General features: G+C 40.3%; 1 protein-coding gene across 1 annotated transcript in view; it reads left to right on the top strand.

Annotated features, from left to right (window-relative positions):
- The first annotated feature begins 440 nt into the window (after positions 1-440).
- Positions 441-23,325, top strand: part of SLC39A8 (solute carrier family 39 member 8) — a 79,499-nt gene continuing 56,614 nt past the window's right edge. Inside the window, exon 1 of the mRNA XM_023734706.1 lies at positions 441-1,466. Coding sequence (XP_023590474.1) covers positions 1,248-1,466 — 219 coding nt within the window. The 5' untranslated portion in view covers positions 441-1,247. The remainder of the gene's footprint in view (positions 1,467-23,325) is intronic.

Raw genomic sequence — 23,325 nt, 5'->3', positions numbered from 1 at the left:
GAAGGGCAGGCATGGGCTGTTCTGGCTCCGCTAGCCTCTTAACCACGCTACAGATTTGGTTTCCTCTTTCTCTGATTTTAAGAAGTTAGACAGAAAGCAATTTCTGTTAGTCTCTTAGGCAATGAAAGGGCCCCAGATTCCATTCCAGGAAGCTGTTCCAACAGAGTAACAAACAGGTGGACCAGCCACACGAGAGAGGAGGCTGGGGACTCCGACACGGAGGTGGCATCCAGGTAACCCTGGAGCGCGAGAGAGCGGGAAGCGCGCGCGGCTGAAGCTGGGATTGAGCAGCCGAGGCAGAGAGGAAAGGCCAGCGGAGAGGCGCCCCGGGCTATATGCCCCGGCGTGGACGCGTCCGGGAGTTCAGGCTAGGGGAGTGTGTCACCACGTGCTGCAGAGGCGGGGACAGGGCCCTCCTCCTATCTGTAAAAGGCGCAGGGCCGGCTCCCGGAGTTTCACAGCGGACCGACCAGAGATAAAGTGGGGAGGGAAAGAGTCAGTCTCACGTAGACACATACAAAGACTCAGAGACAGGCAGACAGAGGCAAGGTGAGAGGCTAGTGAGACTTTCCTACCAGTTTGCCAAGCCCAGAAAGGATCTGGGGAGAGGGAGGATCTGGTCTAGACGTTCAAACTCGGGAACTCCAAAGGGGTCGTTTTCTGCAGCTCCTTGGGACTGCAAGTCTCACACTTTCTTAGTTTGCTGCGGAGGGAATTAAGCAGAAAGAGGAAGAGGAGGTGGGGTTCTATAGCTAGTGGTGGTTTTAGTTCTTCCTAAGAAGTGGCGTGGTTTGGGGCTTTATATTCGGGAGGAGCGTGTGTCACAACACTCTAAGCAGATCCTGGGGCGTTTGCAAACCCGGCTCCAGGGTAGCTGCTGGCCCCATGCCCGGCCTGGCGTTTGAGGGCTCCGGCCACGCCAGGCTTCCTGGTCCGGCCGGCGTGTGGCCAGGTGGCATTTATCTCTGTCCTCCTTTGTCCCCTTTATCTCAGGCTCTCCAGGAGGCCCGGGGGGCCCGCTCTGCCTATCGCTGCCCCTAGGTTGCGCAGCCTCTTCAATGCCCCACAGGTCACGGACTGCTGCTCTTTCGAAGGCAGCCGAGGACCAGAAGCGCCCTGTGCCACCGCTGACTCAGGCCGGAGCCGCCGCCTGAGCCGTGAGCCCTTGGGCACCGACACCGGTGCGTCCAGCACGCATCTCCGCGCACCAGCCGGTCGAGGGTCGTCGAGGGACAGAACTGATCCGGATGGCCCCGGGCCAGGCGGTGGCCGGGCTCCTTCTGCTGGCGGCCGCGGGCCTCGGAGAAGCGGCGGCAGGGCATGGACTCGCCTTCAGCGAGGATGTGCTGAGCGTGTTCGGCGCGAATCGAAGCCTGTCGGTGCCGCAGCTCGGGCGCCTGCTGGAGCTGCTGGGATCCGCCCCCGTGAAAGGCGCCCCGGAGCTAGGGCAGCTGCATTTCAACCAGGTAAGGCAGGCGGGATCCCGGGCGGCCCTTCTTCTCTGTGGATGCCCATATGAACGGTATTTATTTGGGAAATGGCCGGCGAAAGCAGTCATAAAGTTTTTAAAGTATGAGGTGGTAACTGGTGGCATCAGATTTTCACTCGACTTTTAGGTCTTGTTAGAATTAAAGAGCTAGTGTGTTGTTCAAGGGATTTGGCAGCCAAACATTGCACTTTTATGCCTCATGAGCTGAGAGGTCAGACGCTTGTGGTTATAAGATTTTTATAGAACAGTTCAGGAAGTAGTTCGTGGAGTTCCAGGGCGGGAAGCCACCTCAAGGGAGATCTTTTAGACAGGAATGACGTGCTGAAATCTTCCCAGAAAAGAGAGCGGCTTACACATTTCCTACAAATTCGGCAAGGGAGAAGACATCATACGCCACCTTCAGCTGTTGCCCAGTGGGTAACAACTGCCATTTAGAAACCAGACGTAATGTAGTTTTGTCTTTCCTGAGCGCATTGCAAGAGACATTTAGAACCAAAGGGTCCTTATGCTGTACCAATGGGGAAACTAAGGAGGCCTTGAGATCAAGTTCATACATTCAGTCGGTGGCATAACTAAGATGACTAGCCTTTGTCTCTAGTTATCCGTCAGGTTAGGTCAAGTGTTTGACTCTAATATTCATTCAAAAGAAGAAATGTATTTCTCAGTACATACATGCAGTATTATCTAGGCAGCTGGTGATTCCTAGGGTTTTAGAAGAGCCTTGAACTACCTAGGAACAATTAAATAAAGATCACAGATGTTGGTAAACATAAAAGTCAAGTTTCAAAAAGGATAATATTCAAGGTTCTTAGTTATTTCCCTAATAAATAGTCTGGCATTGAGTATTTCTTGAAATTGTGGAGCAGGCAAAGCGTGATTTCAGCCTTCCCTCACTCCGACTTCTACGCCCGTCCTCCCTTCTTTTCAACTGAGCTAACCCAGTGTCTCGTTGTTTTCCTCCTTCCCTTGTCCCAGTGTCTGCTACTGACAACTCGTAGTCAATAGCAGAATAGAGTATTTTCCATATTGCTCCTCACTTCTGAGAGATGTTAGTTTGTGTTAAAAAAAGTTTTTGTGGTCCAAGATGTTTGAGAAATTCTGCATAACATATTCCCCTCTAGGAAATCTGGGATTTCCTAGTGTATCTGACTTCAGATTATAGTTACAGCAACTTCAATCAGATAAACTCCTTGCTAACGATGTTATAGGCAGCTTTGGTATTCTTTTTGTTAGAAATATCTTACCTCAATTAAAACATACTCTAATCAAGAAGAAGTAGAACTTTCTGATGCCATGGAATGTCAGAGGATGATCTCTCTTTGATCAAGAAAGTTTTATGGCCTCCTTATGCATGTTCTTTAGTAAACTATAGTTCCAGACACGTTGGAAAAAACAAAGTGTCCATATATTATATTAATATTTTAGAAAATAAAGCAAAGCAAACAACTTTTTATGTATTTTCTGGCTGGTTGCTGTCTCTTCTTTCAAAGCAGGGGAAATGTCTGAGCTGCCTCTGTAAGTATTTCTGGGTAGGAGCAGGGGCGGTAATATGGTTAGAAGGAAGTTTGGGGACTTGACTTGAAGTTGCATATCTGCAGCCCACACATTGTTTTAACTTATCTCCTTATCTTGCAGTCTCTGGAGATGTAAAACACCCCCAAGCCACCCCTTGGCATAGCCACTCGAAAATATGCCTAACTTGTTTAGGAAATTTGGTTAAGTTCATTCAGCAATTTGATTCTCAGTGTATGAGCAGATTAGAATGCTATAATAGATAAATTATATGTACGTTGACACCTTGTTTCTTCTTCTAATGTTTTCATAGTTAACTACCCTTATTATGGACTCTGTGGGAATCAAAAAGAGACAAGAAGAAGCCCATAATTAGCTTGGAAACAACCGGAGACGATTTATCACTTAATCAGGCCTAACAAACATCCATTTGATGTTCTAAAACGTCCCAACAGTCATCGGTTAAGTGATGACAAATGAAATGCCAATCCAGAAGAATCCATTACTTTCCTGGTAATTGATGGACTTTAGTCAAGGCATTCATATTTGCTCCAGCACTGAAACCATCTAGTTTGGAGTATAATTTAGGGCCATGAATGTCCCCACACTTTAAAGAAGGCAACTTTAGTTTCCTCACCTGCAACAAAGTAGAATAAACAATGTATGGGCCTATTGTGAGAAGCTTGGTTTTTCTGACTTTGAAAAAGATGGAGAAAATAGAATTAGTTTCTATGGGCCAGGGATTTGTCGAATTTTCTACAAGATCTACCTACAAATGGCATTATTCCTTTGGATGAAGGCTATGATATTTACTAGGTCAGTTTCTCTCAGGTATTGGGCTACTGTACTCTGGAGGTTTTGTTATACAATTTTGGCAGGTTTTATTTATTTATTTATTTGTAAGTATCCCTAAGTACTATTAAAATAATTTATTGTTTTGGGAGACCAAAGTGACCTGAATTCAAACCGGAGGCAATAGAACAACTGAGTTTATTGTTTTGCTTCTTATAGTTACTAAGGGTACAAAGGGCTGGTAGCAAGGGAAACTCAAATAGCCTAGGGAGGGTGTCCTTTTAGCCAAATGGGTTCTGAGACTCCCATGACTGGGTGTAGGGAATTTAAGAATGGCCTCAGTGCTGCCTTTTATTTGTTCAGATGTTCCTTTCTCATTCTCTAAACAAAAGGGGTTCAAAAAAGAGTTCCTACATGTAAACACAGGTTAAACAACTGGACAAAAGGGAAGACCCTCCCATTCCAGATTATCATGAAAACTGCTAGAAACGCCTTCACTCAAACAGCCTCCCAGGGAGTGTTAATAGGGGTGAGTCTGGGAAGGTGAAGTGTGAGGTAACCTTTGTTTCGCATTGTCACTCAATCTTACGCTTTTGCTTCTCCCTCCTGGACTCTCTTTCTTCTTTTGATATGTATCTTTCAGCAAGTTTCCTGCATCATTTTTTTCTTCACATTCCTTTATCACGTTATTCATAAAGTCTGGTTGCCTGAAACCTGGTTTTAATCTCTCTCGGTTCATATTGTTGTGTGCCTTCCGTTGGACTTCAACTTGTAACTACCCTATATGACGGAGTAGAACTAGGTTGTAATCTTTATGGGCTTCCTAGGCTGTAATCTTTGTGGGAGCAGATAGCCAGGTGTTTTCTCCCATGGAGCTGCTGATGGGTTCGAACTGCTGACCTCTCGGTTAGCAGCTGAGTGCTTAACCAGGCCACCAAGGCTCCTCAATACGTATTAGATATTCCCAAAGCAATACATGGAGTATGCCTCTTTTCTTTACAGACCCTCCATAAACTGTCTGTTGCCTGGTGTAGTCTAAATCTTGAGTGTCATTTAAGGCCCTGCATCCCCTGTGCTAATCTACCTCACCAGATCTAGCACCCACTGAACTGAGCCATTCATTCTTCTATGAATTCACTTTACACTTGCTCAACATCTTAGCTCATTATCTTCCTTGAACCCTTGATGCCTCCAACCTAGAATGTTGTTCTGTTCCTTGAAGCACCCTATCAAAATCCTGCATTTCAGAAGCCCAGTTAAACTCCTCCATAAAACCTTTCTGGGGCATCACAGCTAGTACTGATTCACTGATTTCTCTTTTTTTCTGAAGTCCTTAAATATGTTTTAATTATGCAAATGACTCTTAGCTATTCACATGTTCAGCAGACATTTTGAATGACTACTGCACTGTAATTAGAGTGGTCATTTTAAAGTGCAAATCTGATCATATCACTCATCTTATTAAAACAATTCAGTGTCTTCAAGACAAACTTCAAACACCTTAATGGGACTTAAAAGCCTTTTTATGATCTGGTCTGTGTATGTTTCTCAAGACTTGTCATTTGCCACTACTCCAGTCTTTTTTTTTTTTTTTTTTAATATATTTTCTTGCGGTTTAGGTGAAAGTTTATAAGTAAATTAGTTTCCCATACAACAATTTATACGCAGATTGTTCCGTGACATTGGTTGCAATCCCCGCAGTAAGTCAGCACTCTTCCGCATTTCCACCTTGGGTTCCCTGTTTCCCTTAGCCCAGTTTTCCTGCCCCTTCCTGCCTTCTTAGCTTCTCTTGGGCAAATGCTGCCCTTTTGTATGGTTGATGTTCTGAGGAGTATGTTCCTCCCAGGTGTTATTGTTCCCTTTATAGGCCTGTCTTTTGTGTAGCTGAAAGGTGATCTCTGGGAGTGGCTTCAGTTCTAAGTTAAAACTGTGTCTAAGGGCCATAGTCTCAGGGGTTCCACCAGATTCTATCATACCTGTAAGTCTGTTTTTTGTTTTTTAATGATTTTGAATTTTGTTCTACATTTTCCTCCCACTCTATCCAATACCTTCTAATTGCTTGGTGGTGGTAGCCAAGCAAGCACCATCTAGTTCTTCTGGTCTCAGGTTAGTGGATGCTGTGGTTCATGTGGTCCATTAGTCCTTTGGACTAATTGTTTTCCTTGAGTCTTTGGTTTTCTTCACTCTTCTTTGCTCCAGATGGAAAGAGGCCAATAGTTGTGACTTAGATGCTGCTTGCAAGCTTTTAAGACCCCAGTCACTACTCACCAGAGTAGGATGTAGAACATTGTCTTTGTTGACTATGTTATGCCATTTGACATAGATGTCCCTGAGATTATAGTCCCTAGCCCTCTAGTCCATTATCTCAGTCCGGAAGGTGTTTGTTTATGGCCCTCCCACCCCAGTTCAGCTTACATAACTACCTAAGTATCTACTCAAACATTATTGTTAATTACTCTTGTTGTAGGATTGTACGTGGAGTAGTTTTTACTGTTGTTGCCTTTTACTCTTGCATACCTTTCAGTGTCTCCCTTTGCCTTGGTTATGTTGTGCTGACTTCACCCATATTGTGTATTGTCTTTCCCTTCACCAAAGGTAGCACATGTCTACTATATAGTTAGTGATTTTCCCTCACACCCCCTCCCATCCCTGGTAACCATCGAAGAATGTTTCTTTCTGTGTGTAAACCTTTTCCTACTCTTTGTAATAGTGGTCTCATACAATATTTGCCTATTTGTGATCGACTTATTTCACTCAGCATAATGTCTTCCAGGTTCATCCACGTTGTGAGACATTTCTCGGATTCATCATTATTCTTTAGCATTGTGTAGTATTCCATTGTGTGTATGTACCAGTTTGTTTATCCATTCACCATTGATGGACACTTAGGTTGTTTCTGTCTTTTTGCTATTGTGAATAATGCTGCAGTGAATGTAGGTGTGCACATGTCTATTTGTGTCATGGTTCTTATTTCTCTAGGATATGTACCTAGACTGGATCATATGGTATTTTTATTTCTAGCTTTTTGAGGAAGCACCATACTGTTTTCCATAGTGGCTGTACTCTTTTTCATTCCTTCCAGCAGTGTATGAGATTTCCAGTCTCCCCACAACCTTGCCAGCATTTGTTGTTTTCTGTTTTGTTTTTTTTTTTAAAGCAGTGCCATTATTGCTGGTGTGAGATGGTATCTCATTGTAGTTTTGATTTACATCTCTCTAATGGAGCCCTGCTGCTAACCAAAAGGTTGCCTGCTCAAATCCACCAGCTGCTTCTTGAAAACCCTATGGGGCAGTTCTACTCTGTCTTGTATAGGGTAGCTATGAGTCAGAATCGACTTGACGGCAATGGGTTTAGTGATCAATGATCAGGAGCATCTCTTCCTGTATTTGTTGGCCGTCTGAATGTCTTCTTTGGTGAAGTGTTTGTTCCTGTCCTTTGCCCATTTTTTAATTGGATTGTTTGTCTTTTCATTGTTGAGGGTGTTGGAGTTTTCTATAAATTTTAGAGATTAGACCTTTGTCAGATATGTCATTGCCAATTTTTTTCCCTAGTCTGTGGGTTCTCTTTTTACTCTTCTGGAGAAGTCTTTTGATGGACATAAGTATTTGATTTTTAGGAGGTCCCAGTCATCTAGTTTATCTTCTGCTACTTGTGCATTTTTAGTTATGTTTCGTAGTCTATTTATGCCATAAATTAGAGCCTCTCAGTTTACTCCTATTTTTTCTTCTATGACCTTTATAGTTTTAGGTTTTACATTTAGGTCCATGATCCATCTTGAGTCAGTTTTGTGCAGGGTGTGATGTATGGATCCTGTTTCATTTTTCTGCAAATGGATATCTAGTTTTGCCAGCACCATTTGTAAAAGAGCCTGTCTCTTCACCATTTAATGGATTTCAGTCCTTTGTCAAAGATCAACTGTCCTCAGATGGATGGATTTATTTCCTGGTTCTCAGTTCGGTCCCATTGGTCTATGTGTCTATTGCTATAGCAGTACCAGGCTGTTTTGACTACTGTGGCTATATAGTTGGTTCTGAGATTGGGAATTGTGAAGCTTCCTACTTTGTTCTTTTTCTTCAATAATTTTTTACTTATCCAGGTCATCTTTCCTCTTTTCCATGTAAAGTTGGTAATTAGTTTTTCCGTCTCATTGAAGAATGTTGTTGAAATTTGGATTGGGATTGAATTATACCTATAGATCCCTTTGGGTAGTATTGACATTTTCATAATGTTAAGTCTTCCTGTCTAGAACATGGTATGTTTTTCCATTTATTTAGGTCTCTTCTGGTTTCTTGCAGTAGTGTTTTGTAGTTTTCTTTGTATAAGTCTTTTACATCTCTAGTTAGGTTTATTCCTACGTATTTTATCTTTTGGGGGGCTATTGTAAATGGTATTGTTTTCCTGATTTCTTTTTTGGAGTTCTCTTTATTAGTGCAGAGGAATCTGACTGATTTTTGTATGCTGATCTTGTATCACTTCGCTAACCTTCTGTTTGTTCCAGTAGCTTTCTTTAGAGTTTTTGGGATTTTCTATGTATAGGATCATGTCATCTGCAAAGAGGAATAGTTTTACTTCTTCCTTACCAATTTGGATGCCTTTTATTTCTCTTTCTTGCCTTATTGCTCTAGCTAGGACTTTCAGTACAATATTGAATAAAAGTGGTGATGAAGGGCATCCTTGTCTGGTTCCTGTTCTCAAGGGGAATATTTTCAGTCTCTCTCCATTGAGAATAACATTGGCTGTTGGTTTGTATATATACCCTTAATTATGTTAAGGAATTTCCCTTCTGTTCTTATTTTGCTGAGAGATTTTAATCAGGAGTGGGTGTTAGATTTTATCAGATACCTCTTCTGTATCAATTGAAATGATCATGTGATTCTTTTCCTTTGTGGATTACGTTGATTGATTTTCTAATGTTGAACCATCCTTGCATACCTGGTATGAAACCCACTTGGTCATGATGTATTATTTTTTTGATATGCTGTTGAGTTCTGTTGCCTAGCATTTTGCTGAGAATTTTTGTGTCTATATTAATGAGGGATATTGGTCTGTAATTTTCTTTTTCTTTGGTATCTTTCCCTGGTTTTGGTGTAAGAGTTACACTGGCTTCATAGAATGATTTTGGGAGTATTCCTAGTATTCCTTTCTTTTCTATGTTCTGGAATAGTTTGAGTAGGATTGGTGTCAACTCTTCTCTGAATGTTTGATAGAATTCTTTAGTGAAGCCATCTGGGCTGAAGCTTTTTGGGTATTTTTTTATGACCCCTTCAATTTCTTCTTTAGTTATGGGTCTGTTCAAATTTTCTACCACAGTTTGTTTAGGTAGATAGTGTGTTTCTAGAAATGTGTCCATTTCTTCTAGGTTTTCAAATTTCTTAGAGTACCATTTTTCATAATATTCTGTCATGATCCTTTTTATCTCAGCTGGTTCTGTAGTAATGTTGCCTGTCTCATTTGTTATTTTGGTTATTTGCATCTGCTCATTCTTTTCCTTTGTCAGTTTGTCTGGTGGTTTGTCTTTTATTCATCCTCTCAAAAAACCAACTTCTAGTCCTGTTGATTCTTTATATTGTTTTTCTGTTTCATTTATTTCTGCTCTAATCTTTGTTATTTCTTTTCTTCTGGTGACCGTGGGCTTCTTTTGCTGCTGTCTTTCTATTTGTTCATGTTGTAGGGTTAAACTACTGATTTTGGCTTTTTCTTCTTTTTAGATGTGTGCATTTATTGCTGTGAATTCTCCTCTGAGCACTGCTTTTGCTGTGTCCCAAAAACGTTTTGGTATCTTGTGTTTTCATTCACAATAATTCTAGGAAATTTTAAATATCATTTTCAATTTCTTCTGTTACCCAGTTGTTTTTAAGCAAGTTGTTATTCAGTTTCTATGTGTTTGATTTTTTTCCTTGTTCTTCCTGTTACTGATTTCTAATTTAATAGTGTTGTGATCAGAGAAGATGCTTTGTAGCATTTCATTGTTTTCGAATTCTTGAGACTTGCTTTGTGGCCTAAAATATGGTCTATTCTGAAAAATGATCCATGTGCACTGGAGAAGAATGTGTACTGTGTTGCTCTTGGATGGAGTGTTCTGTATATGTCTATATGGTCAAGTTTGTTGATTGTGTTATTTAGATCTTCTGTATCTTTGTTAAGTTTCTTTCTAGTTGTTCTGTCCATTGTCGAAAATGGTGTGTCAGAGTCTCCTACTATTATTGTAGAACTATTTTTCTTTTCAATTTTGTTAGAGTTTGTTTTATGTGTTTTGGAGCTCTGTCATTGGGTGCATAAATGTTTATTATGGTTATGTCCTTTTGGTGTATTGACTCCTTAATCATTATATAGTGCCCTTCCTTTTCTCTTATTATGGAGTTTGATTTAAATTTATTTTATCATAGATTAATATTGCCACTCCTGCTCTTTTTGGGTTACTGTTTGCTTGATATATATTTTTTCCATCCTTTTATTTTTACTGTATTTAAATCTTTGTGTCTAAGGTGTGTTTCTTGTAGGTAACGTATTGATGGGCCATTTTTTTTTTTTTTTTAAACCCATTCTGCCACTCTCTGTCTCTTGACTGGTGCATTTAAACCGTTTACATTTGGTGTGATTATTGATAGATATGAATTTAATGCTGTCATTTTGTTATGCTTTTTTTTGTGGTGTTGACTGTTTCTCTGTTCTGATTAATTCTCTGTGCTGAGTTCTTCGTGTTTATGAATTGTCCTTTCATTTCCTCCATTTTTGTTGATTTTGTGTTTACTGAGTCTTTTTGATTATCTTCTTTATTTTGGTCAGTAGGTTTATTAAGTTTCTTTGTGGTTACTCTAAGATTTACCTTTATTTTCCTAAGTTTAAAACAACATGTTATTTCTTGATATTGCCTTGATTTCCTCTCATATGGAAGTTCTATTATACACTATTTGTTCTCTTTTTTTGTTTTGAAGTTGTTGTTTATTATAGACTAACATCTATTTCCTTGTTTTCATTTTACTTTTGAGAGTTCTTTATCTGGGTTGGTATCTGGGTGATGCTGTCATGTGTTTTAATCTCAGGTTGTTGTTTAGTTCTCTGAAGGACTTCCTTTAATATTTCTTGTAGAGTTGTCCAGGTTTTTATGGATTCCCTTAATTTCTGTTTATTTGGGAATATCCTAATTTCATCATCATATTTGAGAAACAATTTTGCTGCATATATGATTCTTGGTTGGCAGTTCTTATCGTTCAGGGTTTTATATATGTCATCCCATTGCTTCCTTGTCTGCATGGTTTCTGTCGGAGCTTAGTCTTATTGGCGCCCCTTTGTAGGTGACATTTCCTTTCTCATGAGCTGCTCTCAGAATTCTTTCTTTGACTTTGGTTTTGGAAAGTTCGATTATGATGTGTCTTGATGACTTTCTTTTGGGGCCTATCCTGTATGGGGTTTGTTGAGCTTCTTGGATGGAAATCTTGTCTTACATGATGTTGGGAATTTTTCTGCCAGCAAATCTTCAGAGAGTCTCTCTGTGCTTTTATTAATCTCCTCCTGTTCTTGCATTCATATCAGGAGTAGGTTATTCCTCTTGATCATATCCCACAGAACTGTTAGGCTTTTTTCATTCTTTTTTTTGTTAGTTCCTAAGTCAAATTAGTGTCAAGAAATTGGTCCCCTATTTTGCTGATTCTTTCTTTCATTGATTTAGCTCTACTTCTGTGTCCTTCTATTGAGTTATCTATTTCTGATATTTTATTGTTATTCTTCTGGAGTTTTAGTTGCTGTTTTTGTATGGTTTCTAATTGTCTATTTTGTCATTTTGTACTTATATTGTTTTCCTGAATTCTTCTAGAGTTTTGTCTGTATTTTACTTGGTTTTGTCTGTATTTTCTTTGATCTCTTCAAGAATCCTATATATTAGTCTTTTGAGTTCCTTATCGGGTAGTTCCATTACCAAATCTTCCTCAGGAAGATTTTCTGGTATTTTATTTTGGTCACTTGCTTGAGCCATTTTGCTTCTTTATGTGATTTGATGTTGTCTATTATCTCTGAGGCATTAAGGTATTATTTTATTTATTGATTGATTGTGTATTTGTTTGCTTTGTCCTGATTTTTTGTTTTGTTCTGTTTTGTTTTTATATCCAGGTGGGCAGGGCAGATGTGCTATTCAGGTCAGTAGACTAGCGGCACTGGAGCTGTCACCACTTGTCTCTGGGTGGGTGGACAGCAGCTGGTAATGTGAATGCAGATCTCTGTTCACTGGTCTCACAGGGCAGCTGAGGGTGGCCTTGGCAGGCACTGGCCACTGTATATCACCTGTCCAGTGGCATGGGAACAGGTGATGGCACTCATTGAGTGAGTGGGGGGTAGGTGTGGTGGATGTGTTGGATGAGCAGGGACATGGGAGCGCTGTCCTCTCGCTGCTTGCCTGGTGGACAGAGCAGTGGGTGGCCCAGGAGGCTGAATGCTCTTGCGCCACTGGGAGGTGGGTGGGTCGCCTGGCTGGGGTGCTGGGTTGGGTGGGTGGGGTTGCTGGAGCTTACCCATGTTACTCAGGGGGGCAGGTTGCTGGCAGGGGTTAAGATCAGGGCAGGGTTGCTAAAACAATCCTGGGTGGGCGAGTCACTGGGCTGGGGTTGGGGTCAGGTCGGTAGTGTGTTTGGAATAGTTTTGGGGAGGGGGTCAAATTGCTGGGCGGGGGTTAAGTTTGTCTAGCTGGGGTCTCTGGAATGGTCTCGTGCCGCTCAAGAGGGTAGGTCTCACTGTATGGGGGACAGGGTCGGGTGGGTGGGAGCACCATGACCACCATTGCAAGGGGGGATGGCGGATGGGGCTAGATGGGAAGGAGAGTGGGAAGGTTTGAACTGTGGTTCCTGGCAGTTGGAGCTTCATGCCTCTAGTCACCAGGAGTGTAGGGGGAGGGTGAGTTCACTCCTCAGTTTACTGGCAAAGTTTTCGGGGCATTTCCTGTTGGCTGCAGTCAGCAATCCAGCCGTGGCTGTGCTCAAGTGCGAGGAGAGGGAGGGAGCTGCCTGTAGGCTGGTTGGGTAGGGAATCTATTGTTTCATGTGCCCCGCCTATGAAACCTGTCTTGTGTAAACCTGTCTCTGGATCCTAGCTCTCTCCCTACTCTGTGGACACCAGGATCCCTGGAACTCTTGCCCTCTTTCTGTGCTTTCCTTCCTTAGATTCAGATCATGTTCTGCTCACTTTGCTTCCCTCTGGGTGTGTCTACTCAGTTTCTTACTGGGGATGCTGTAAAGTTGCCTTCCTGTGCTCCTCATCCAGAATCGCTTCTGGCTTTGTCTCAAGATGGCCACACTGAGCCTGGAAAGCTAGCAGAGTTCCTCCACTCTGTGCCCCTCCTTGTTTGCTATGTTAGTTCAATTTTTCCTTCCAGTCAGTGTTCAATTCATTTCTTTATCCTTCCTTTTGATGTTCAGGTTTTCAGGATTGTCATCTGCATCTGTTTCACTTGGTTTTTTGGGTCTTTGCTATAGCGGGACAGTGTGGTGTGTTTGACTAAGCTGCCATCTTGGCTCCTTCTCTACTCCAGTCTTAATCATTCACACCTGTTTATACCTCAGGTATCAGTTTGGATATCACTTCTTCTGAGGACCCTTTCTTGATCTGATCAAGAGTTTAGTAGGAACCATTTCTATGTGATCCTATATTAATTTGTGCTTATACAATCATAACATTATATTACATGTGGTAATTGTATGATAATATACAAGCAATTTTATATGTATTACCATTTCCTGTTTACATGGTTGTACTAGATTTTAAACAATTTTAGTAAGTTGAAGGGAACAGCTTGACTCATCTGCTAGGGTCTAGTGCAGTGGCTAGTAATCAGAACCAGTTGGTGCTGAATTCATTCCAACTCATGGTAACCTCATGTGTGTCAGAGTAGAACTCTGCTTGAAAGGGTTTTTAATGGCTGATTTTTTGGAAGTAGATCACTAGGCCTTTCTTCTGAGTTACCCGTGAGTGGTCTTGAACCTCCAACTTTCTGTTAGCAGTAGAGCACGTTAATCATTTGCTTCACCCTGAGACTCTGTAGTGTTTGGTACATAATATATATTCATTAGATATTTTGTGAATGAGTGAGTAAAGATTGTTTAAGGTGTGTAACATAATTTGGGCCCTCATGTGATTTTACAGTTTATTAGAGGAGATATGACATATATGCACATATATCTATAATGCAAGATGGAATATTATACGTCTAGTTAAAGAATTACAGACGAAAGTGGGATGGAATCAGACTTGTGTTTTCAGAAAAGTAATCTGACATAGGAGCTTAGAATGTATTGTGGATTGAGACAAGAGCTAATGAGGCAGCTACAGTTCTTTGCATATGCTAGGGGTGCTTGAACCTGGAGACAGAGAGATGCATAAAGGCTTTTGCTTCCAGAGACTTCTGAAAGAATGGGCATGGATGAAAGGTACAGAAAAGGCCTGAAAGATAAATATCATCTAATTCAATCTTTTGCCTGTAGTGGTCACTTGACTATCGTTAGATCTTTTTCTTCATTAATTTCTGGCCCTACGATGATAGAGAGGTGAATCCATGAGGTAAAATCTTGGCATTTCAATGGATCGCCAGGCTAGTGGTGTGTAGCAAACAGAAGGGGTGTGTGTGTGTGTGTGTGTGTGTGCGCGCGCGCGCGTGTGTATGTGTCTGGTCATTGCATACACGTTGAATGCATTGTTTGTTATTATCTATTGCACTTTTTCTTGCTGTTGAGGTAATGATGGGGTTAAATGAGGGAGGTTCTGAGAAGAACTGATTGAGGATGGAGAAGACAAAGAATATTTGCTCTTTTTTTTTTTTTTTTGACATTCATGTGCTGAGAAATGATGGAGTAAATCTGTTAGGAATGCCTTCCAACCTGCTTGTTCAGGTGAGAAGCTGTAAGGGTGGAACAGAGGGTGAGGTTGTGTTTGGGTCACTTTTTAATATATCCTGTGAGACAATGGACCCATTATAATCCATCATATTTCCCCACTTAAGGTGATTGTGTGTGGTGTGATCATTGTTTACAAGAGGTTTTGGGAAAACAAAGGAGCGACATTCATAATTCATTTGACTGAGATGTCAAGAGTTTAGTGCTTAGATGCCAGGTATGATGATATCCACTTGTGAAAGTACTCTTCATTCTTTTCATATCTAACTCCCAAATCTATATTTTTACTCACTATTCTGGGAGTCACATGGATCTTTTTGTACACAGTAGAAATAATTATAACAAGGATTTATTGATCTTTTACTATGTAACATAAGCTCTTTTAATCACTTTATATGTATTATTCCATTTCATACCTACAGGAATCCTATGATAAAGATACTTTGAGTATCTTCATTTTACCCATGAGGAAAATGTGGCAAGTAGCTTGACCAATGTCATGCACTAAGTAGTAGAACTTAAGCATTATGCTGCAGCGCCTGTTTTGAATTATAGTCTAGAAAATCTTACTTTCTTTAACATGGGCTACCATTACCTCAGATTTTGAACTGTGGTCAGAAGGTACTAATCATCAATCACTTATCTAGCTCTATTGCTTAGTCATGTTAAAGGAATGGGACTAAGTAAAGCTACAGAAGCTGCAATAAGATGACTGTTCCTGTCATGGATTGAATTGTGTCCTCAAAAATATGTGTCAGCTTGGTTAGGCCATGATTCCCAGTATTCCGTGGTTATCCTCTATTTTGTGATTGATGTAGTTTTCCTATGTGTTGTAAATCCTAATCTCTGCCTGTGGTTAATGAGGCAAGATTAGATTATGTTAAAGAGGATTAGGGTGGGATGTAACACCTTTACTAAGGTCATATCCGTGATCCAATGTAGGGAGTTTCCCTGGGATGTGGCCTTCATCACCTTTTATCTCACAAGTGATAAAAGGAAAAGGAAGTGAGGAAAAGTTGGGGGACCTCATACCACCAAGAAAGCAGCGCCGGGAGCAGAGCGTGTCCTCTGGACCCAGAGTCCCTGTGTGGAGAAGCTCCTAGTCCAGGGAAGATTGTTGACAAGGACCTTCCACTGGAGCCAACAGAGCAATCCTTCCCCTGGAGCTGATGCACTGAATTTGGACTTCTAGTCTCATAGTCTGTGAGAGAATAAAGTTCTGTTTGTTGAAGCCACCCACTTGTGGTATTTCTATTATAGCAGCACTAGATAACCAAGACAGTCCCCATCACCCATCCTTAGAGAATTTTTAACCTGATTAAAAAATAAGATGGAAGCTTGTGAAAAGTAGATACACACGATGCAACTGCAGTAGTTAAGTAATCACCATAGCTAATGTTACAGGAAATATCACAAGACTATATGATTAATTGCCAAATGAATACTGCAGATAGCAGGTACTGCTAGATTAGAAGGGGGAGGTATCCTTTTGTGCTGGAAATGACTCATGGAGGAGTTAGAGCTCAGTCATTTCTTTTTTTGAAGAGTTTTGCTTATCTGGTTTGGTTTTTGAAATATACGCTTATTGAACATCTGTGTGTACCAAATGTATCTACTAATCGAAACATAGATTTTCCTGTATGTTACAGGAATCCTGTTTTATAGAATGAAGTTTTTTCTTTATATATGTATTTATATACACACACATAGATATGAACTTTTCTTAGAAAAAATATTTTGAGCAACAAGTTTTCCTAGTTCCAAGTAGTCAAAAGTTTTCTTGGAGAAAAACACATTAATCGATTTGAGCTTTCTTCTTTGTGTAAGTTTCAGGAATGAGTGAAATACCCATGTCTAGTGTTAAAAGTTTCAGTTCAAGTCTCACTTTTACTCTGGAAATTTTCTGCCAATAAAGCCACTTGCTCTTCTAGCAGTTTAAAGAGTGGAAACCCTCCATTATCATGCCTGTGAAGCAAGTACGTTTCTAATTGCACGAAACTGGAGAAAAGTGGTTTGTGCTTAGATGTTGGGAAATGAGTTGAAGCAGTGAGGGAAGAGTAGATGACGAGAGGACTTTACCTGAATTACTAGCTCTAACTGTAGGTAAAACATTGCTGCAGGGTGGGAATTTGAGCTCCCAAAAAAAGAGAGGCAAACTTTCCTTAATTGGGATAGATCTTTATTCTTTTCTAGGGATGTTCAAAGTAGGGTAGCTGGGTGAGTAATTTGCAGCTTTTGTGCTTTTCGTGGTTCGTGCTATATTCCTGTTTCCCAGTTACACCCATCTTGATAGATGTTGAAGGGGGCAGGGACTTAGTTTCCTCATCATAAAAACCCATTACTTTTCAACCATGACTGTGTTGTTAGGGGCTATTGAGTTGGTTCCGACTCACGGTGTTTCATTCTGTTGTACCACCCTGTGTACAACAGAATGAGACACTGTCTGGTCTTGCAGTATCCTCACCATCATTGCTAATCATGACTGTAGTTTACAGGTATTTTCTTTAAATTTAGTGTACTTTTGAATCCTCTATGTTATCAATTTCTTTTGGTGGTGATGGGGGCTAAGGGAGAAACAAAGGAACATAAATAGGATTGGAAAAGGAGACCTGAAGTTGAGAAGGACTGACATTCCTCAGGGAGAAGAAAAGCAACTCCAAATGAAGGCAGTTTAATACAGTTGGTAATAAGAGTTTGAGAGTTACTTGTATTTAGAATGGCATTTCCTCTGGGGACTGAACATTACTAAGTGCAAACAGTATTAGGATTATTTGCTATGTAATTTATTGTAAAAAAAAAAAAAAAAAAGAATGTTACTAAACCCTAGACAACATAAGGAATTACGTAGTTTTCAGAGCTTTCCCATTTCCAACTCCAGATTGCAGTAGACTCCTATTTGTAATGGAAACTAATTTATTCTCAAACTATTCCCAGGTCTCTGTTTCACTAGCCAAATGAGTTCATTGAGTCTTGAGATTTATTTTATAAAGAAAATGAAACTATCACTGAATTACCTTTGTGGTGGCTGAGTTTGGTAGCATAGAAAACCTTCAGAATAGAGCCTTGTTTAATTTGGTTTCTGTCTCCTTCCAAAGATCTTCTGTTGTTTTTCTTGGCCTGAAGTTTAGAAGAACAAAACTTCACAAAAATCTGTGAATCTAGATCAAAGGTGTTAACCTGAAAAGTAGTAGTATGCCTTCCAAGTCCAAATATTTAATACCTTCACTTCTTTATAACTAACTGACTAGCTACAGAAAAAAAAAAAATCAATCGAGCATTAATAAGGCCTCGAATGTTTAGTTCTCTGAAGCTAGGTCAGAAATAATCCAGAGTTATCATCAGTTTATTTGGTGAGCCTTTTAGATCTCTAACCATATTAGAGAATACAACATAATGGTTAATAGTTTGGCCTCTGGAGTCAGACACCCCTGGGCTGAAATTCTAATTCTGACATTTACCAGCTGGGGAATCACAGACAAATGACTTAACTCATTAATTTTTAGTTTTCACATCCACGGACTAAAAAAAGGAAATATTCGTAGGATGGTTGTTTGAACTAAAAAATAAGAAAACGTCATGTTTACTGAGCATTTGCCATATTTCAGACACTTATATATCTAGTGCATCACATGTACTAACTCATTAAATAAGACACTTCCCTGGTGTTGTAGTGATTAAGCGCTCACCTGCTAATCAAAAGGTCGGCAGGTTGAACCCACCAGCAGCTCCATGGGAGAAAGATGTGGCAGTCTGCTTCTGTTGAGATTCACAGCCTTGGAAACCCTATGCGGCAGTTCTACTCTTCCCTGTAGGGTTGCTATGAGTTGGAATTCGACTCCACAACAGTAGATTTGGGTATGGTTTATATCATTTCAAATAATAGACAATGCATGTAAATGCTAAACATCATGCATGACTCAGATTATATGTTCAATACATAGTTGTCATTATAATACTGTGCTACTTGATATTGCTTCATTATCTTTAACAAAATTGTCTTTCATTGAAGACCTAAGTAGCTTAGGGGCAGTCAACTTATCGAGGAAAGCACTGCTACAAGTAGACAGCAGGAATTAATGAAATAAAAAGTTCAGTGAGAAATAAATCAGTCTAGTGACGATGGTTTCACTGTTAGTTTTCATGGCAACTCTCACCTTGGGAATAGCTTTTACCATTTACCTCTACTTCCCTTAGCAAACACTGGTAATACAGTTCTGAAATGTAAACCTTAGGTGTACAGACTAATGAGATAATTTGAATATTTCAACATGCACAGACATTATGAATATTCCCTCCCTCTAGAGGACTTTGCAGCTTTATTTTGGAGTTGGCTGGTTTATTATTTTTGTCCAAAATTTATAGCCCTACTGAATGTGAATGACTGAGAGTTCATACTGTATTTCTATAAATTGATAAGAATTGTGATTTTAAATTTAGATTTACTCCAGGATCTCTATATGGGTTTTGCAAGCCAAAAGAATTCAGGGCCTTCCACATTCAGCCGAACCTACTGTTAGTGGGAAAGCAGGTAAGAGAAAAGGATCCATTTTGGTCTCACTGGAATGAGAAGTGAAACGTGTCTCTTCAGTGACAAGGAAAGAAGTAAGCCCAAACTTTAGGTGAAAGGGAGTTCCTGGGTGGCATAAATGGTTAAGTGCTTGACTATTAACCAAAAGGTTGACAGTTCAAACCCACCTGGAGGCACGTTGGAAGGAAGGCCTTGAAAATCCTATGGAGTACAGTTCTACTTTTTGACACATGGGGTCCCAAACACATTGCATCATAGGTTGTCATGAGTCAGAATTGACTTGAAATTCTAATTCTGTCACTTACTAGCTGAGGAATCACAGGCAGGTGATTTAACGTCCTTAACCCTTAGTTTTCACATCTGTGAACTGAAAAATTGAAATGAAATTGAATTTCTACTGGCTTGGTTTGGTTTGTTAGATGAAAGAGGCCAGTAAAACCTGGGGTAGAACAGGCCAATTCTGAGTTGATTAATAGATCCTGCTTTATGTAAACGTTGAGCCCATGTGCTGTTAAAGCAGAGGTCCTTTGGTTAAGGGATGCATGCTATTGATGATACTTGTGTTTGTAGATCAAATAATGATGCTCAGCAGTTGTCTTTAGGAGCAGCGCTCTCAGAATTTAGGTATATTCTTTGGTTACTTCACCTATCTATACTTATGTGAAAAGCTAGACACGGGCGCTGTCCCTAGTTATGGGATGAAGGTCATTTAAGTAGGTGTTCTGGGCAGGAAACAGGTCCTGTCCTAGTAAGAATGATAGCTAACATTTATTGAGTGCTTGTTGTGTGCCAGGCATTGTGCTTAGTGCTTTTTCATACACCAGCCCATTAATCCTCCTAATCCCATAGGGGAAGTACGCTTGTCATGCCAGTGAGGAAACTCCACCTTAGATAGGTTAAATAACTCACTAAAGGTCATACGGAGTCCTGGTGGCACGGTGGTTAAAGCACTTGGCTGCTAACTGAAAGGCTGATGGTTTGAAGCCACCAGCTGCTCTGTGGGAAAAAGATGTGGCAGTCTGCTTCCGTAAAGATTACGGCCTTGGAAATGGTTTCCACCGCAAAGAGTTTGGTTTTTAAGTCATATAGCTCAGCTCGTAAGTGGCAAAGTGAGGACTCAACTCCAGGGCAATCAGACTTCAAAACCTGTGCTTTTTCCAGTGTTGTTCCTCATGCTGAAGAATATCATCTCCTGGAGGGACTGGTTTATTTTCCAAAAAGCCAAATGCCTCCTATAGACCTGGATGTCAAAGTGGAAGTTTTGCCAGTTTCTCGAAGCCACTGGGAAGTGTACAGTTTTGAAGCAGGACGATGTTCTCTGCTGAATTTCCTGTCTTGTTTGAGTAAAAAAGAAAACTTTCTTTTCTTGTTGTTGGTGTTGAAGCTGTCTCTGCAATAGTTCGGACTAGCTCTAAAACCTGGTATTAATTTCTCTACAAGTTATTTTTCAACCTTATAAAGTTATTTCCTGATGATTAACATTTGATACTCAAAACAATATTGTGAGAGAATTAGGACATTTCAGTTTCCCAGAAACTGAAGCACAAAGAAGTCATTTGACAAAAATCAGTCAAGAGTCAAAATTTGCCTGGAAGAACAGATGTTCCTATTTTGAATCCTCAGTTCTCCTTCATGATGCTGCTGTAAACAGATGCCACATTGGTGGGGCTACTGTGCTACAAATTCCCTGAATATTCTGTGGTTTTTGTGTCTCACTGTCTGCATATCTGTATATAACTGGAGTGTGAAAATGTATGAATTCCTATTCTGCTTCCTCACCTCCTATGCGCTCCTTAACCCACTGTGGTCTGGCTTCTGTCCCCACTAAAATACCACGGGCACTTCTCAGGCCTTAACTCTGTTAATTTTGACTATGTTGAACACATTCTACTTCAACACACCCTTTCCTTGCCGGCAGACTATGTCTGCCTCATTTTTCTTACCTCTAGGCTGCTTCTTTTCCATTTCAATTTCCTTTTTTGTCATTTAAATATTAGTGTTCCTCAGGGTGCTGTCTCAAGCCTTCTTTCTTCTGATTTTACACACTCTGTATAAACTCATTCACTCTTAAGGCTTCTCACTCTGATGGCTTGTAATTTATCTGTAGAGGCTTTCTAAATATGTTGGCTTGGTTCAGATTTCTCTTCTGGGGTTCAGCTTTGTTCATCCAGCTGCTTATTGATGTCCAGCCTCCCCCTTCTCAACATGTCTAAAGTTGTCCTAAATGGAACTCATCAACTCCATCCTCTTTTCCCATCAAAACCTTTTGGTAACGCTGTTTTGCCAAGCTTAGTGATTGACATTACCTCCTGCTTGATTGACTAAGCTGAGAAACTGGATGTTATTCTTTTTTTATATAATTTATTTTATTTTTTGTTGTTGAGAATATGCACAGCAAAACATACACCAATGTAACAATTTCTTCATGTACAATTCAGTGACATTGATTATATTCTTCCAGTTGTGCCACCGTTCTCACCTTCTTTTCCAAAGTGTTTCTTCCCTATTAACATAAACTCACTGCTCCCTAAGTTTCCTATCTAATCATTTGAGTTGCTGTTGTCAGTTTGATCCAATATAGATAGTTCTTAGAAGAGCACAATGCTCGAGATAGACATTCTTTACTAGTAAAGCTAAACTATTATTTGGTTTTAAGAAGACTTAAGGGGATATTATTGGTTTAAGGTTTAAGATTTAAAGATTATTTCATAGCAATAGCTTTGGGTGTTCATCCAGCCTCATCCTTGGTTCCACAAACTGTGGATTCTATGAGAATTTGAAATTCTGATCTGCATTTTCTCTCTTTTGATCAGAATTCTTCTATAGAATCTTTGATCAAATTGTTCAGTAATGGTAGCTGGGAGCCATCCAGTTCTTTTGATCTCATGGCAAAGGAAGCAGCTGTTTATGGAGGCAATTAGCCACGCATTTCATTTCCTCCTCCTATTCCTGACTCTCCTTCTTCCTCTGTTGCTCCCCATATCAACTGCATCAGTAAGCCCTGTTGCAGTGACTTCTAAATATCTCTTACTCAATCTGTCTAAACATTGGTGTCCTCTTTTGTGTAATGGGGATAATTTTACCTACATCATGGAAAGGTTGTGGAGATTAAATTAGATAATATAATTAATTATTCAGTCTTGTGCCTGGCGTGCTGTAAGTGCTCAATAAATGTCTGCTATGTTACTGTTGTTGCCTTTGCATACAGTCTTACCCCACATTCCTCTTCATCCTGTGCATTGCTGCCAGAGTTATAACTCTAATATTATGATCATGTCACTGTCTTCCACTGGTGTCCCATTATTGTTGTTATCTGTCCTGGAGGTGGGCCCTAACTGATGGCAACCCCATGGACAATAGAAGGAAACATTTCTCAGTTCTGCACCTTCTCCATGATTGGTTAGATAGATTGAGAGGAAATGTATCCGAATTCTACATAGAGGTCATGGGGAAAGTAAAGGCACAGTGAAGGGAAAATACAAGACATATTAGAACAATTTGGTTACGAGAGAGAGTTCATGTATACTTTTAGAGGATGGTAAAGGGAAAAGGATGGTGGAAGATAGATAATAGAGGGTTTTAAGTGTTAGGACTTTATCCTTAAGCGTTAGGAACTTATAACAGTTTAAGGAGAGCTCAGGATTCTGCAGTAACAAAACAGATATTCTGTCACAATCAGTTGTATTTATATATAACTATCTAATAAGGTCTCTGCGTGGCACAAATAGTTTGCTCTCAGCGATTAACAGAAGCTTGGTGGTTCGAACCTACCCAGTGGTGCTGTGAAAGAGAGGATAGGGGAACTCCTTCCATAAAGATTACAGTCAAGAAAACCCTGTGAACGCAATTCTACTCTGTAACACATGGGGTTGCCATGAGTCAGAACTGACTCCATGGCAACAGGTTTGGTTTTTTTGGTTTTAAGTGTTAGGACTTTATCCTCCTAGCGGAAGCATGTACTTTTGAATTTTTTTTTTTTTTTGTGGTGGATGGGTTGGGTAGAAGAGGGATACCCTGATGATGATGCTTCAGTAGAAACAATCTTCAGGGGTTGTAGGATAAACAGGATGAGAGGTGTGCTAGATAAGAAGCTCCTAACTTCTCAGCTAAGTGGAATATGGAGGCATTGA

This window comes from Trichechus manatus, unplaced genomic scaffold (assembly GCF_000243295.1).
Source record: "Trichechus manatus latirostris isolate Lorelei unplaced genomic scaffold, TriManLat1.0 scaffold00071, whole genome shotgun sequence".
NCBI classification, from domain to species: Eukaryota; Metazoa; Chordata; class Mammalia; order Sirenia; family Trichechidae; genus Trichechus; species Trichechus manatus.
Note: the sequence above shows the minus strand (reverse complement) of the source record. Positions and strands in the feature narration are given on the sequence as shown.